General features: G+C 36.7%; 1 protein-coding gene across 3 annotated transcripts in view; it reads left to right on the plus strand.

Annotated features, from left to right (window-relative positions):
* Positions 1 to 14,177, plus strand: part of UBR3 (ubiquitin protein ligase E3 component n-recognin 3) — a 119,187-nt gene extending 105,010 nt beyond the window's left edge. For all 3 annotated transcript variants that reach the window (XM_086465043.1, XM_086465044.1, XM_086465045.1), the window contains 7 exons: positions 2,075 to 2,199; positions 5,753 to 5,860; positions 6,364 to 6,474; positions 7,325 to 7,501; positions 9,026 to 9,235; positions 10,819 to 10,958; positions 11,718 to 14,177. In XM_086465043.1, coding sequence (XP_086321169.1) covers positions 2,075 to 2,199; positions 5,753 to 5,860; positions 6,364 to 6,474; positions 7,325 to 7,501; positions 9,026 to 9,235; positions 10,819 to 10,958; positions 11,718 to 11,835 — 989 coding nt within the window. In that variant the 3' untranslated portion in view covers positions 11,836 to 14,177. The remainder of the gene's footprint in view (positions 1 to 2,074; positions 2,200 to 5,752; positions 5,861 to 6,363; positions 6,475 to 7,324; positions 7,502 to 9,025; positions 9,236 to 10,818; positions 10,959 to 11,717) is intronic.
* The last annotated feature ends 386 nt before the right edge of the window (positions 14,178 to 14,563 follow it).

Raw genomic sequence — 14,563 nt, forward strand, 5'->3', positions numbered from 1 at the left:
GGAAGTGTTCAACAAAACATGTTGATGTGGCACTTTGGGACATGGTTTAGTGGGCATGGTGTTGTTGGGTTGACGGTTGGACTTGATGATCTTAGAGGTCTTTTCCAACCTTTATGATTCTATGAAAAAACAGATTTTAAAAAGTGTAATAGTTCTAGAGGGTGCTTGGACACCCAGTGCTGAAAACTGTGTAGTCACCTCAGCAGAACAGAATGAGAACTGGAAGATGAAGTGGGCTATAGAATCATAGAATCATGGCAGATGGGTTAATGTTGACCAGCGGTCTAGCTTTGCTGCTGTAAGTGCAGTGGTTTTCATTTGTGCTTTCACAGTATAAAATTGATCTCTATTGCTAGTACCTGCTGTTGATAGAGCTCAGTACTTGAGTTCACTTCTAGCTGCAATTATACGCTGCAGCTCGGGCTGAAGAGGCAACTTTTACAATTCTGTGAGTGCATGGGGTTTGATCTTGTAGATCTCAGTCCCAGAAAATTACTGACATCTTGCCTGCTGTAATTCCTCAGGAGGAGGATTGCTAAGAAAATAGGGGTTTCAGCAGAGGAAAAAAGTAGGGCCTAGAGGTCCAATGGGATCTGGTGAATTCTTCTGGGGAAATGTGGAGAGGAAAAATCATTATAATGCTGCCTGGTCTAGAACAAGGTGGATGAAGTATAGCAGCATTCATTGTCACATTTAACATAAGCTCCATAGGAAGATAATACAGAAAAAAGTGCACTTTTAATTACATAGTTACAAGTGATCATTTAGGTGCTTAAATTATGCTTGTTGTGTATACTCAGTGACATTAAAAAGTTTCAAAATCCATGTTGGCATTGATTTGTAAACATTTGTTACATAAAAAAGCAATTGTTATTTCACAAATCTAATTATGTACTGAAGTTCTGTCTGCGTTTGTTTTAGAATCCAGTGGTTGGTTTTGATATTAGATACAAGAAAGGAGAAGCAAGGAGTTTCATCTCCCTTACCTCTCTTTTGTTTTTGCATACAAAGCTTGTTTAAATCCCTTGGGAAGAAAGAATGAATTTGACCCAATTTTTGTGAGGTGCTTATGTAAATAAAATTGTTTTGCTTGACTTCAAAGCCTGAGAGGAATTTTTAAAACCCTCATTTTTGTATACATTAGTTTAGATATATATCGTAGTTACATTTGTGCTTAAGGAACAGTGTAAGTGATCATAGAAACTTCTTTGATCTGCCTAGATTTAAAAAAAAAAACCAAAACCAAAAAACAAAACCCAACCCCAAAAAAACAACAAAAAACAACAGAATATTTGGGATGGGAAAAACAACCTGAAATTAAAAAAAAAAAGAAAAAAGGACTGCTGCCCTATCTTCATTTCAGAGAATGATCACATTCACCATTTTTCCTCTTCCAGTTTTAGAAAATCTTACTTTGCCTCTGTTGATAGTTTCCCCAAAAAGATGTCAAAGCCTTTCTCCTGCACCTTATGTGTAGGAGACAATAATCCTTTAAATATTACGAAAAATTTAAACAATAAAGGTCTTTTAAAAGAAGTTAAGTTCTAAAATGACAATCTGACTTTTGTCCTCCTTCTGTATTCATGTGAGGTCCAGTAAATAGGTACTCACTAAAGAGTGATTTGCAGCAAGTCTTGTATGGCTGCATCTGCATCTGGAAGTGAAGGGATAGAAGCTGAAGAATGCTAAATGCCCTTGCGGTGGTTTTCTTGGGAACTTAACTTTTCCAGTATTTGTATGAACGTAACTATCGGTAATCAGTAGCTTAACTTGATGTAATGTTTGGACAAAATAGAATTTTATGCTATCACCAGGTCCCTAGGAGGAAGTCACGGCTGATCAGGATTAAGATGAACATATGGAGCAGTGGAAAATTACTTGCCCTGTACTTGTTCTGTTCACTACAGCTGCCAAGTCATTTCTGAAAGCCAGTAAATGTATTTATGTCATTTTGTATGTTTGTACAGTGCTTGCTTTTCATTTGAGAAGCATCATTTCCATAACTAGAGACTCTCTAATCAGTATATCTGCTAAAAATGTCAAGTGTTTAAAAATTACTTTCTTTGTTTTACAGAACACTTCACCTGCATTATAAAAGTGCTGTTCACTTTATTGTATACTCAAGCCTTGGCAGCACTTTCTGTTAAATGCAGTGCTGAAGATAGGATGGTATGGAAAGAGTCAGGAGCTCTCAAAAAGGTTGGTTGGTTTATTAAAATATTTATGAAATTTTGCTGATGCATTTCTGATAGTAATGTAACAGGCAGTTCTGCTTTGTATGTAATAATTTACTTCTGCTTCACAAAAATCCAGTCTTTTGTTTCTGTGTGTGCATTTTTTGCAGATTTTGGTATGTGATGAGACTTAAAAGCTTCACAATTAATATCTAGGTCCAGAACTGAGTTTCAGATTTGAGGCTATATTCTTTATAGTTTTAGTCTTGAGTTTGTTGCAATATTATCAAGTAAATGCAGCTTTCCTTCCTGTGAAACTGAAGCCTTCCTAGATAAGCCATGGGTTGATCTGATGCAATCCTTTGCAGGAAAACAGGCAAGCTTGTTGGTGGGGGAAAAACACTTGTCTTTTTTTTTCTTATTTGTTCATGCTATTTGTGGCTAGCTATATAAATTTCTCTCAATACGTGGTCTAGAGTGCTCGTGATGGAAGAGGCAGAGAAGGAAATTTGTAGACTAGGCAGGTAGGCAATTCGTTATCATTTCCTTTTGATAGTGTTTACAAGTAAAGCGAAGACGCATCTTGCTGTTCCAGTTCAGGCAATTGAATGCCAGTTCCCACCAAAAGACACAGTTCCCTGCACTGGCACTGATATTCATTTAGTCCTTCAGTTAGTTTTCTGCTCCACAGATTGATTCAGCAGAAGGTCAAAAGAGTGCCAATGCCAGGCTAAGGGAAAGGATGGAAGCGTTGGGGCCAGGAGAGGAAGTGGGTGGAGGAATACCCCTGGGCCTTAGATTATGTTGGCTGTGAAGTGAAATGCACGCTGAGAAGCATGACCTGCTTTTCAGATGTAAGTTAGATTTCTCATACTGGTCAGTCACAACTCCAGGGTATTAAGGACAAATTATCTGCTGGACAAACTGCTACTATGCAAGACTTTTACTTTTTTTTTCTGGGCTTGCATTAAGCGTTTGAGATCACTGGGCAGTACTGCATTTTGTTAGCTCCCTCTCCACCCTCTTCTCTCAATAGATTTTTCATTTTCTTTAAGTTTCAAGAACATTTGCTTGAGGTTGTTGCTGGGGAGGGGTTTTTTCCATTCTGTTTACTTAAGTGATTCTCAAGTGATAGATAATTTTGCAGTTTAAAGTTTGGTAGAAAGCATATAAATAGATTGAAGTCTTACCAGCTTATATTCTTTCATAGTCTGTGTGATAAACATGGACTGCCTTTTTCTTAGTAGCAGAAGTTGGAGTTTATCTCAACATGTATTTACAAGGCTTAATTTTCTGTCTACAGTGGGAGATTTTATTGTATGAAAGTAGACTTGGGGCATATGGTAGGTGGGCTTACTACCTATTCATACTAAGACGTTTTGTTATAGAAGCATTTGAAAGCATTTGCTTCACATAAAGCACTTTGTTCTTGAGGCTTGCAAATTATGATAATGGCTTTATGAAGTTGCCATATTAAGGACAGTCCATTTTAGTGGAATTTTCAGTAGTGTGCTTGTCTTTGATGGATAATAAGGCTGAGTGGGAAGTAGTAGCACATTAAACAGTACGTTACTGTAAATGGATGTTGAGATTTAGTGTAATTCCAGTAACATGACAGACTTAACTTCTGTCAGTTTGAGAATTTTGACTTTTCTTCTGTGAGAAGCCCATTGAAGACTGACAGTTTCCCAAGTGGGAGAGCAAAAGAGGTAGGAGGTAGATATGAACACCACTCCCTGCTGCATATGCTGATGGCATCTCTCACTCTCCCTTGAAAACATCTTCCTCCTTCCTCTTGTCTGTCGCATGTAGATCATCTGTGTACAAAGGTCCAGGTTCTGACAGCAGCTTGGCAGTGTGTGCTCAGGATGACCTCTGCATGATCCTCAGGCCTTCAGGGACTCCTACACTGAATTCCATTTTGGCTTCCATCCCACCCCAGTGATAATCCACCTCAAATGCAGAGGCTTTGCCAAAGTCCCACATGCAAGTTTGCCCTTCCACAAGTGTCTTTCAGGTTTCCTGCTTCTCCTCCTGCACAATGTTGCTGCCTGGACCCTGTGTGTGTGGAAGAGACCTCTAAGCACTGGGGACTGGCCAGCAGTAATCGCAGAGCTCCCTGTTCCTCTCTCCCAGCCCTTTGACAGACTTTCTCTCCTTGAGCCTAGCTGTAGTCCTCAGATGAATTCTTTCTCTTTGCATGTCATGAGGAAAACTGGGTTTTAGTTTTGGAATCCAAGTTCTTTAAAGTTTCTTGAGGCCCAAATAGTTAAAAGTATATGGTTCAGGCTGGCTTTTTTTTATGTGCTGATAATACTGACATTTTGGTCCTGGAATGACTACACAGATCACACCTTACTTAACTTTTGACTGTGGATAATGCAAAGTGAATCTATTTCAGTTTGGTATTCCAGACATGAAACACAAGCGGAACTCTTTCCTCTATATTCATACCAAATGATCAAACAACATTAAGAGTTTAATTTCTCAGCAGGGCTGAGGTGGATATTCTACTTTTGATTCCCAACTTCACTCTTATTATCTTTGCAAGGTTACATAAGAAGCACATTGTAAATGCCTGTGGAGGAAACTTCCAGGAATAATGTAGATGAGAGGTTTGTCTTAACCGCCGATTTAATATGTGTTGCCTTCTGGTTCTTAGACTATGTGCATAAACAGCAAGTCTGCCTTTCTGATGCTGAAAGGTGAAGATGCTATCTAAAATGAACAATTATAGTTGATGTCAAAATGCACTGAAGAAACCAACTGATTAATTTATATACGTTGTTACATACTGAAGTCTTTGTATGTTTAATCTCACGTAGTTGCTTTGGAATTTTTTTAAAGAATCCCAGTAACATTCCACTCCCTCATTGTTTGTTATGTTGACAATATACTAACAGAGCTCAAAATTCACATCCAATCATGTTTTTCCTGGGTAGAACTTACTATGACAGGAGAAAAACATTTATGGCAATACTGTTTTCTATTTCTGATGGCTTTCTGTAATCGTTGCCTTTAAATGTACATGCTATGGCGTAGAGCTAAGTGGCTATCTAGTCTTTCCACTAAGTTTTTTCCATCTGCAGCAGATACTGTTCGTTCCAAACACGATTTTCTGTTTTCTGGTGGACTCATTTCAACTTAAATTACATAGCAAGTGTTTTGTAACTCACTCTGGTTGGTACATTTTAGAAAATTACTAATTTTTTTTTTAATTAGTTGTATTCAAATTCAAATTCTGTCAAAACACAATGTATCTATAAAGTGATTCTTCCTAATTTTAAAGTAAGCATTTTTATGCTCATGGAAAAAACACAAGAAATGCAACATTGTAAAAGTGTTTTCATGTAACACTCAGTTTAGAGCATGTGTAATAGAGGGAAATGTGAATTGCTACTTCAGTGAGCACAATGCGATCCCTTTGTGTAGAATTGTATTTTCTTAAACAACGTGTGTCTTTGTAGGTCAAAATTCATGCATTGATCAAAAGGAAATGTACTTCATTGCTGTTACTTTTACAGGAACTTTCTCCTTTTCATGACCAGTGCATTTTGGAATTCTATCCTTATTTGCAGAATACATCCAGTGGAGAAAAATCTTGGGAAGTATTGCTGGGTCATGTGATTAGTGAGCTGTCTAAGGGGAAGATATATGAAGAAGGAGAGACTGAAGAATTAACAGTGGTATTGACAAATCTCTTGAGAATTTTTCCAGCATGTCCCCTTTCTGTCTCTTATTTAAGTTTTTCAGCCTCATTGTTATAATGATTTCTCTCTGATCTTGCTAAACACTGCAGTACAACTCTCTGTTTTCTAGATCAAAGCGTACCCCTTTGGGACAGCTTGCTTGTGCAAATCTTTCTTTACTGATATCATATGTGGCCATTGCTGTGTTGAGGAAGTTACTGACAAATACTTCTTATAATTGTTGTTTTTAATCGTATGTATGAAAGACCTTTCAGAAGCTTGGAGAACTGAATATTTAAGTAGAAAAAACGTTTGTCAAGGAGGAAAGAAAACTCAGAGAGTTCTTTCAGATTATTAGCAAAATGCTGGCCTTTGGAATGTATGTTTGATGCAGTGGTTTATATAGTATGCTTAAAGAACATTTGGTTAGTACTGCCATTCTTTACAGAGGAGACAACTTACCTGGGGCAGAATTTAGTAATTGCTTCCTTCACCCCTAGGTAAATCCTGATTCTGTAGAGTGCTATCTGCAGCAGTTCTGCCTGCCTTTCCTCAGGATCACAAGCCTTCTTCAACACCATCTTTTTGGAGGGGATTTACCTAGTTGCCAGGTACAGATTGAGAGGGGCACACTCAAATGTTTCCATTTAAAAGCTAGAGATCAAAAATTAGACTTTTAAGCTGTCTTTTTCATGGTATGTATTTTCTATTCTAAGTTGTTTTTTTTTAAAAAAAAAAAATCACATTTTGTAGTATTGGCTATAAAATATAGCTGCAGCACACATATAGCTGCAGCATTGTTTGTCTTCTATAAATTTGTTTTCAAGGCAGTTTCCCTGAAAAAAGGTTGTATATTCTTAAAATTCAGCAAATACATGCTTATTTTATCAGGTTGTAGATGCATGTCTGATAAAATACCAACCTACTTTTAAAACTTGTCCAGCATTTACAGGGATGGCATAATTTCCACACAGACTGGAATTAGGTCCTGATTTTGTTTAATGCCTGTTAATAACTTGGACTTTTTTCTTGGAGACATTGCATCAGCAGGCAATTATCTTTAAGTTCCATGACTGATTTAAGTAGAGTTTGCTGCAGGTCAGCTCCCTTGTTTCCTTGCCTCAAAATCATCTTTAAAAAAGCTACAAGCCAGTTTGGGGTGCTAACCAGGAAGAAAATTACTGGGGAGTTGGGGGTTTTCTTTTTTGTTTGTGGGTTTTAGGTTTTGGTTTGGTTTGGGTTTTTTCTGACCATTTTTGTATTTTGAGAATATAGTTTGAGGTAATCTGGAAAAAATGGATGCTTTTCTGTGTCTTTGAACTCAACTATTAGCATCATTATACTAGAATATTTTAACCTTTTTTTTTTTTTTTTTATTTGGAATAGATAATTTTTTAATAAACTATCTAAAATTCGTAGTGTAGGTATTAATCTAAACCTCTCTGGTTTTGTACCTAAAAGGAAGATGAAGAATTCACTGTTCTTGCAAGCTGCCTGGGTCTATTACCATCTTTTCAGTCAGCTCATCAGTTCACCAGTGCCTCTTGTCTCGATTGGCCAGTGCCAGCATTTGACATGGTGTCACAGTGGTGCTCCGAATTGGCTTCATTTGCAGATAGACATCCAGATCAAGTAAAGGTATGTAGCAGAATTACTTCTTCTAAAATAGGCCTGATGTGGAAGCACCTATTTATTGCTTGATTCACTATGCACATACACTGTTAGTTTGGATAAGAATCTGAAAATACCACTTGTAAATGAGAGAGAAATTGTAATCAGAAATAGTAGTTAGTGGATGTGAGTTGGATTCGGTAAAAACAGGAATAAGAAAACCTATATGGTTTTTTTATATGATTGCTGGAGACAGAAAATGGAAATTATGATACTTGGATAATACTTGGAAAGGACTAAGTGCACCCATATCATCTGCGCCTGATGCCTATCAAGGGCATGTAAGAGAAACTTTGTCTTTTAAGAAAATACTTATCAGAAGTTTTTCTTGCCTATTAGACTTTGTTGATATTTTTGCGCATCTTCAGTTGCAATAATGAAGAAGATCAAAAGGATAAAAGCTGTTTAATAGTTCACTGATAAAAGATGGTACATGTTCTCTGAAGGTTAAAGAAACAACACCAAGACTTGAATCAATGCAATTGGAATATCAGTTGTGAAATGGAAATGTTTCAACATTACTGCATTTTTTTTGAGGCAGCTGCATCTCAACAATTTGAGTCCCCTTCTCCTAAGTTTGTGGTGTCAAAGAGGCAAGCCAGATGCATTCTTTGCTCTGCAACATGATCAGCACCTGCCTTTGCATGTTTGCAGGCATGAATTAGGCTATTGTGAATGAAAATCTGAATACTCCAATTAATCTCAAAATGTTGCCAATCTGATAGGCATTTGAGACAGTGAAACTGATAGCGTTCTTTCCATGATTGAAAAGGAACGGGGTACAAATGCAATTTTGTTCTGTGTTTTGGTTTTCTTGTGTTTTTGTAAGTTAGGTTTTGAGGTCATGCATTCTACAAAATATTTGACACCTTTGAAGGAAGATCCTATCTGAGTAGGTTGAAGGAAAATAAATTACTGTCTAAAAGAACTCAAACAAAAACCATACTGTAAAATTGGACCATGTTTTAAGAGTAAAAAGAGCTTTGAAATGAGTATTTAGGTAGTGCCTGCCTTATCAAAAATTTGTGAGTACTGCTGAGTTCTTCATGGTCTCAAAATTTGTATCTGCAACACGGTTTTGAAAATAAGGCAGATGTCATGGTAGGTGCCGGGGTTTGGCAGCCGTGTGTTGATGTTGCCAAGATAACTTAGTGCAGTGAGTGGGAGTCTTCCCTGTAGGTGACTCTTAATCCTCTTGTTTTAGCTATGAAAATTTTTGTGCTTAAAATGTGTCACATTTAGAAAATGGCCTTGGGAAAAAGCTAGTGCCCATTTTGTACCTGTTACAAAAGATGAAATGTGACCACAGGTGGAGAGGGTGTTCAGCCAGAGTGGGTGACTATTGCAAGGTGACTTGACTTCTAAATTTGTCAAATTAGAAGTGAAAGCTTTTTAAACTGCATGCTTCCATTCTTTGGTATTCTCTTTTAGAAAATATAAATGCATAAATGAATGTGCAGAACTGATGTATTGTTCTTACCTTATTTGTAGGCTTTGCTTATCCAGGAACCTAAGTGGGACTTGCCACGCCTCCTGCAGTTGCCTGAGAATTATAATACCATTTTTCAGTATTATCACAGAAAGACTTGTAGCGTTTGTACCAAGGTTCCTAAAGATCCTGCTGTTTGTCTGGTTTGCGGTACTTTTGTATGCTTGAAAGGACTATGCTGCAAACAACAGAGCTACTGTGAATGTGTACTGGTAAGAGAGAGTTAATTCAAATTCTGTAATTGATTCTCACACTTATGGATGGTTTTTAACACCATTGCTTAGTTTTGATGGTTTTCTTTCCAAAACGTCTTAACATAATCATAGAATAGTTTGGGTTGCAAGGGACCTTTAAAGGTCATATAATCCAACCCTCAATAGTAATGTCTAGTGCTTATTTCTGATGGACCTAGACTGGATTCTGGAGAGCAATTTTATTCACCTTTTTAAGCCCATGGCCTATTTCACCCGTTTGAAAACCTCTTACAAAGCCATTGTGTGTAAAAATTGACACATGGTTTTGATTCATAACCAACTGAAATTCATCTACATTCTATCAGAATGTTCATATATTGTTTTAATTTTCCTCTGGTTTGTTTCCTTGCTTTCTGTATACATAAGAATGTCAGTGTATGGGTTAGGGGTTTTTTTCCCTTTTATAGAGTACTTTCTGATATACCTGACCATCTACTAGTGATCTGCAGACTACAGCTGGATAAACATAATTTTAAGGCCTTTGACATTAATTCAGCAGCAAAATTTTCTAGTCAGTGTATATGTAAATTCTTTCAGGAAGGCGAGTTGAAGAGCATCTAGCATTGTTTTCCTGTCTACGATAAAGGTTTGCTTTGACAGCTGTTCTGTTTCCTACCATAGACGTTAGTTAGGCTGGAACTACATGAGCTTTACAAAGCTATAAGGGGAATTTGTTGGGGAGATATTTACAAATGGAGCATAAAATCAAACCCAAAGAAATTTCAGAGGGATCTTGAACCTTTTTGAAATTGTTTGAACTTGTCTTTCTCTCATACTGCTAATATGGTGGGAGAAGGAGGGGTGGGCAAAATTTAAAATAAATTAACAGTTATATTTAAGGTGTCAAGCTTAAAGAAATCCTGAAGTTATTTAAAATAAAGAAATAAAAACCTATATAATTTATTACATTTTATTATAGTTGATGGGATTATAGCCTCTAACTGTAATAAAACTGTATAAAAAGAGCACGTTTTTTAATTGCTAAAATGAATGGATTAATAGAGATCATGGCATTCATAGAGATGAATGACATATTGAAGCAAGAATGAATTATTAAAAAAAAAAAATTACTAGATTTGTAGAGCCATAGACTACATCTGTGAGCATGGATAGAGAAAGCAAATGTTTAAGAATTGACTATTGTAAAAGAGGTAATATTTTCTGAACACTTTCTCTTATTCTTGCCATCTGTGAAAAATGCTTGGTCATGCTATACAGTTGCTATACAATAACAAATTCAAAATATTGTAGAAGATATTTTTGCTCATTTTTTGTTTTTACGTGATAACAAATATCCTCCCTTTTTGGGTAAGGAACCATTTTTGTATGCAAGTGTTACAGCAGCACAAGACATGGACTTCTAGTTTGCTTGGAGAATGTTGGGGCAGGCTATCCATTGTCAAGCTGTTTCTTAGTAAATAATGCGTGTACGTTAGTTCAAGCAAAACTAATTACTATTTTTTAAATCTTTTTTGTTACAAAGTTGACAGACACTAACAGAATCTTTGCACTCTTCCCTTTCTGCACCTGTAATATTACAGCATTCTCAAAACTGTGGAGCTGGGACAGGAATATTTCTTTTGATTAATGCATCTGTAATCATCATCATCCGCGGCCATCGTTTCTGCCTTTGGGGTTCTGTTTATCTAGACGCACATGGTGAAGAAGACAGAGATCTTAGGTAATGTTTTCATTGCAAGTGTGTTTCATTGTTGCTCCTCTGTGTAGATCACCTTTTGTTGTGCAGTACATGCAATAACAGACAGTAATAGATCTCTGCCGCCTTTGAGTGGAAAGTCCCCATTTACTGCAAGTAGGACTGACCCCTTTGCCCCCCCCCCTTTGCCCCCCCCCCTTTGCCCCCCCCCCTTTGCCCCCCCCCCTTTGCCCCCCCTCCTTTGCCCCCCCCCCTTTGCCCCCCCCTTTGCCCCCCCCCCCTTTGCCCCCCCCCCTTTGCCCCCCCCCCTTTGCCCCCCCCCCTTTCGCCCCCCCCCTTTCGCCCCCTCCTTCCCCCCCCAGGTGGTATAATCATGATCATTAGTTACACACACCAGACATTTCCTATGTTGCCGTTTCCAATGGCGGTCAATTCTGTTGCATTGGGAAACACTTCTCTCCCAAAATTGTGGTTTGGGCTTTAATCAAACAATGCAGTTGGATTCCAGTGTAGGGAAGGAGTGTAGCTTCCAAGCTACACATGTCTGAGTGAACAAGAGATGTTTTCTGGATTCTGCTATCCAAGAGTCAGGAAGGCAAGTCCCAGCAGATACCTTACTAAAAGCAAAACCAAAAGACCCTCAGCAATAACAATGCACACTTCCCCTGGGAAAAAATTGTATGAGTATCATGTGTTGATTATATAATGAAGCGGTTTTCCATTTATTTGGCATATTAACCATCTGGTTTTTTCTTTTTTTTTTTTTTTTTTTCTTTCTTACAGGCGTGGTAAACCTCTTTACATATGCAAGGAAAGATACAAAGTGCTTGAGCAGCAGTGGGTGTCTCATACTTTTGATCATATCAATAAAAGATGGGGGCCACATTACAATGGCTTGTAAATCATCATCATCTACACACCTTATCATTGCTGTTACCATTAATGAATACATCTTGACTGACAATAGCTTTAACTGAATGGGAGTTAAGCTCCTTGGCTCGGGGTGGAGTGAGGTATGGGCATAAAAGGGAAATGGAACTGTGTCAACATGTGAAATTTTTGCGAAATTAGCTGCTGTTGCTACTAAATAATGATACTATAATTTGAAATTAAATCCTCAGAATGGCGTGAGCAATCTGATTGCACTCAGTAGTCCATTTTTCTTTCTTTTTTTTTAAAGCCCATTACTGTTAAGAAGCACAAATCTTACTTACAGTTGTTTAGAGGCTCCAGGGATAGCTGTCAGGTTTTTATTTGTCTCTGCATGAAGCTGAGTTTTTAGCAATTTTTGCTGAAACAGTGTATATGTCTACTACATCTACTAAATATTTTGGATAAAATTTCTTTGCCTTTTTTGTGTTGGTTTGAGGTTTTTGCTTGATAGGCGTTTGTAATTATACAGGATTTGTAAAACAATTGTGAGACTGCATGGTAACAATTGGTCTGAAAGTTGAATTTTAAAGAGTATTTCACTTATGAGAGGTCTATTGAAATATTTCAGGCATTACTGAAAACTTATGCATTCTCAGGAATTTCATATTTTTTTCTCCATAAATAAGTGAAATAGCTGTAAATTAGGTATCTTATTGTTCTTAATGTAATCCAGAAGACATATTCTTTCTTTTTATTTCTTTTCCAGAAAGATTTTTTTTTTCCATATCAATTGAATAAACTGTTAGTGATAACGCATACAGAAATTGCTGTATATAGAGAATTTGTATGGCGCCCAACACAGCAGATCCCAGTTATATGCATAACAACCGTAAGCCTGCCTGTCATATCAGACCAGATGTTATATTGCAGAATGATTGGATTGGAAATGTGCAGGCTATTCTGCAAATGAAACATAATTTTGTGTCTTTCCTGTCATTTCAGGAGGTTCCTCTATATTGTATTTGTTTAGAGTAATCACTGCTCTTTCTGCTTGGTTTCCTAAAAAGGTAAAAAAAAAGAATAAAAATCAACAGTGGTAGCCTAGATGAACAAGCAATGCATGTGCAGCCTCACTGGATGAATGCCAAAACAGTTTATGCTTAGAGGGCTAAAATATTCATGAGAACAGGCATGACTGGGCAAAACCCCATGGTGTAAGTAGGTAGGAAAGATTATAGTTAAAATACTGGTATGTAATATATTGCTACTAATGTTTTTCACAAGTGTTGGACATTTGTTGGCTATTTCATGCAGTACTACCAAGCAGTTCCTGGTAGTTTTGACTTTTCGTAGCTTGCGTGTAAAATAAAATTTATATGTGTAAAATAAAAACATCTTATGATAAAACCACATATACAATGAAAACAGTTCCCCAGTGGAAGTCATTATCTAGCAAAAAGTGTATAGGGGAAATAAAATGACTGTATAGCAATCAAGGAGAATGGACACAAGGAAAAGTAAGTAATACAGTGAGTTTTTCTGGATACCTGCTATTCAAAAAACCCCACAATAAAGGATGCTGGTTTTTATACATACATATAAATATATATATATTTCAAAAGTATTACAGTACTTCCTGTAAGATTAGAATTACTTTGTTTCACCAACTAAATGGCTATGTCTTTTCCAAAATATTACTTTTTTGATACTGTATTATAAGTTCTGCCTGTAATATTTTTGCATTGCTCATTATGAATATCAGGCCATTTTGTAAGTGTGGTTAAAGAGCAAGAAGATTCTTTACATGTCCAGTATAACATTATTACAGGGCTCATGAACTTGAGTAATCTGTAGTTTGAAGCTCCAGTGCTATATTTACAAGAGATAATGTATCCAGAATTTGATTACTGTGTTTTATTTAAAATGGAATGTTCTCTGGTTGTGCATATGGATGTGAAGTAAAACTATTAGCCTTAACTTTAACATTTGGTTATTTCATAGTGTTTATTTTAGTACTGGTGAATTAGTCACCAGTCAATTTAAAAATAACAACAACAACAAAAAAAATCACTTGGTTGAAAAATTGTACTTGAATATCCTTGCATGCTGCTAAACAAGAATTTTGATTTCCCCCATAACTTTTTTAATCCTACTTTATTAAGCTAACCTTGAAAAATAACAGGTCCAAACTAGAGTGCTGTGTGCGTGTATTACTGAAATGTTCTGGTGTGATATCCTGTATGAATGATCATTTAAGTACAGTACATTACTGTAGAATCTAAATCAATCTTTATAACACATCAGAAGAGTATAAAACTAGGAGTACAGTAATTGGCATTGTAAGATATGTTAATAAAAGTCTACTGTCAATCTGTGTGTTTGTGAAATTTTTTTCTTTCTACCCCAGTCATCCAAAATACAATTACTATTGCATTCTACCCAATAGCCACGCAGTTACTTCGGTGTCAGAAGCTTATGCATGCAAAGTACTTTGCAGAGCGAGTAAATCTGGTTGGGTTTTTTTGTTTGTTTTATTCCTTACACACAGTCATGTATATCGTATTAGTAATTTGGATTATTTTATTTTACTCCTAACCATACTGCTTAAAGTTGTGCTTAATTTTATGTCAGCTATTACAGCATTGCTGCTGCAAACGCAAAAATTAAAATGCTGACTTGGGAAACTACTTCTGGGAAAACCGTGCTTGATCTTCTTTTCTGTCAAATCTGTTTCTGGAATAACTGTTACTTCAATT

The sequence above is a fragment of the Leptosomus discolor genome, chromosome 5 (assembly GCF_034619465.1).
Source record: "Leptosomus discolor isolate bLepDis1 chromosome 5, bLepDis1.hap2, whole genome shotgun sequence".
Lineage (NCBI taxonomy): Eukaryota > Metazoa > Chordata > Aves > Leptosomiformes > Leptosomidae > Leptosomus > Leptosomus discolor.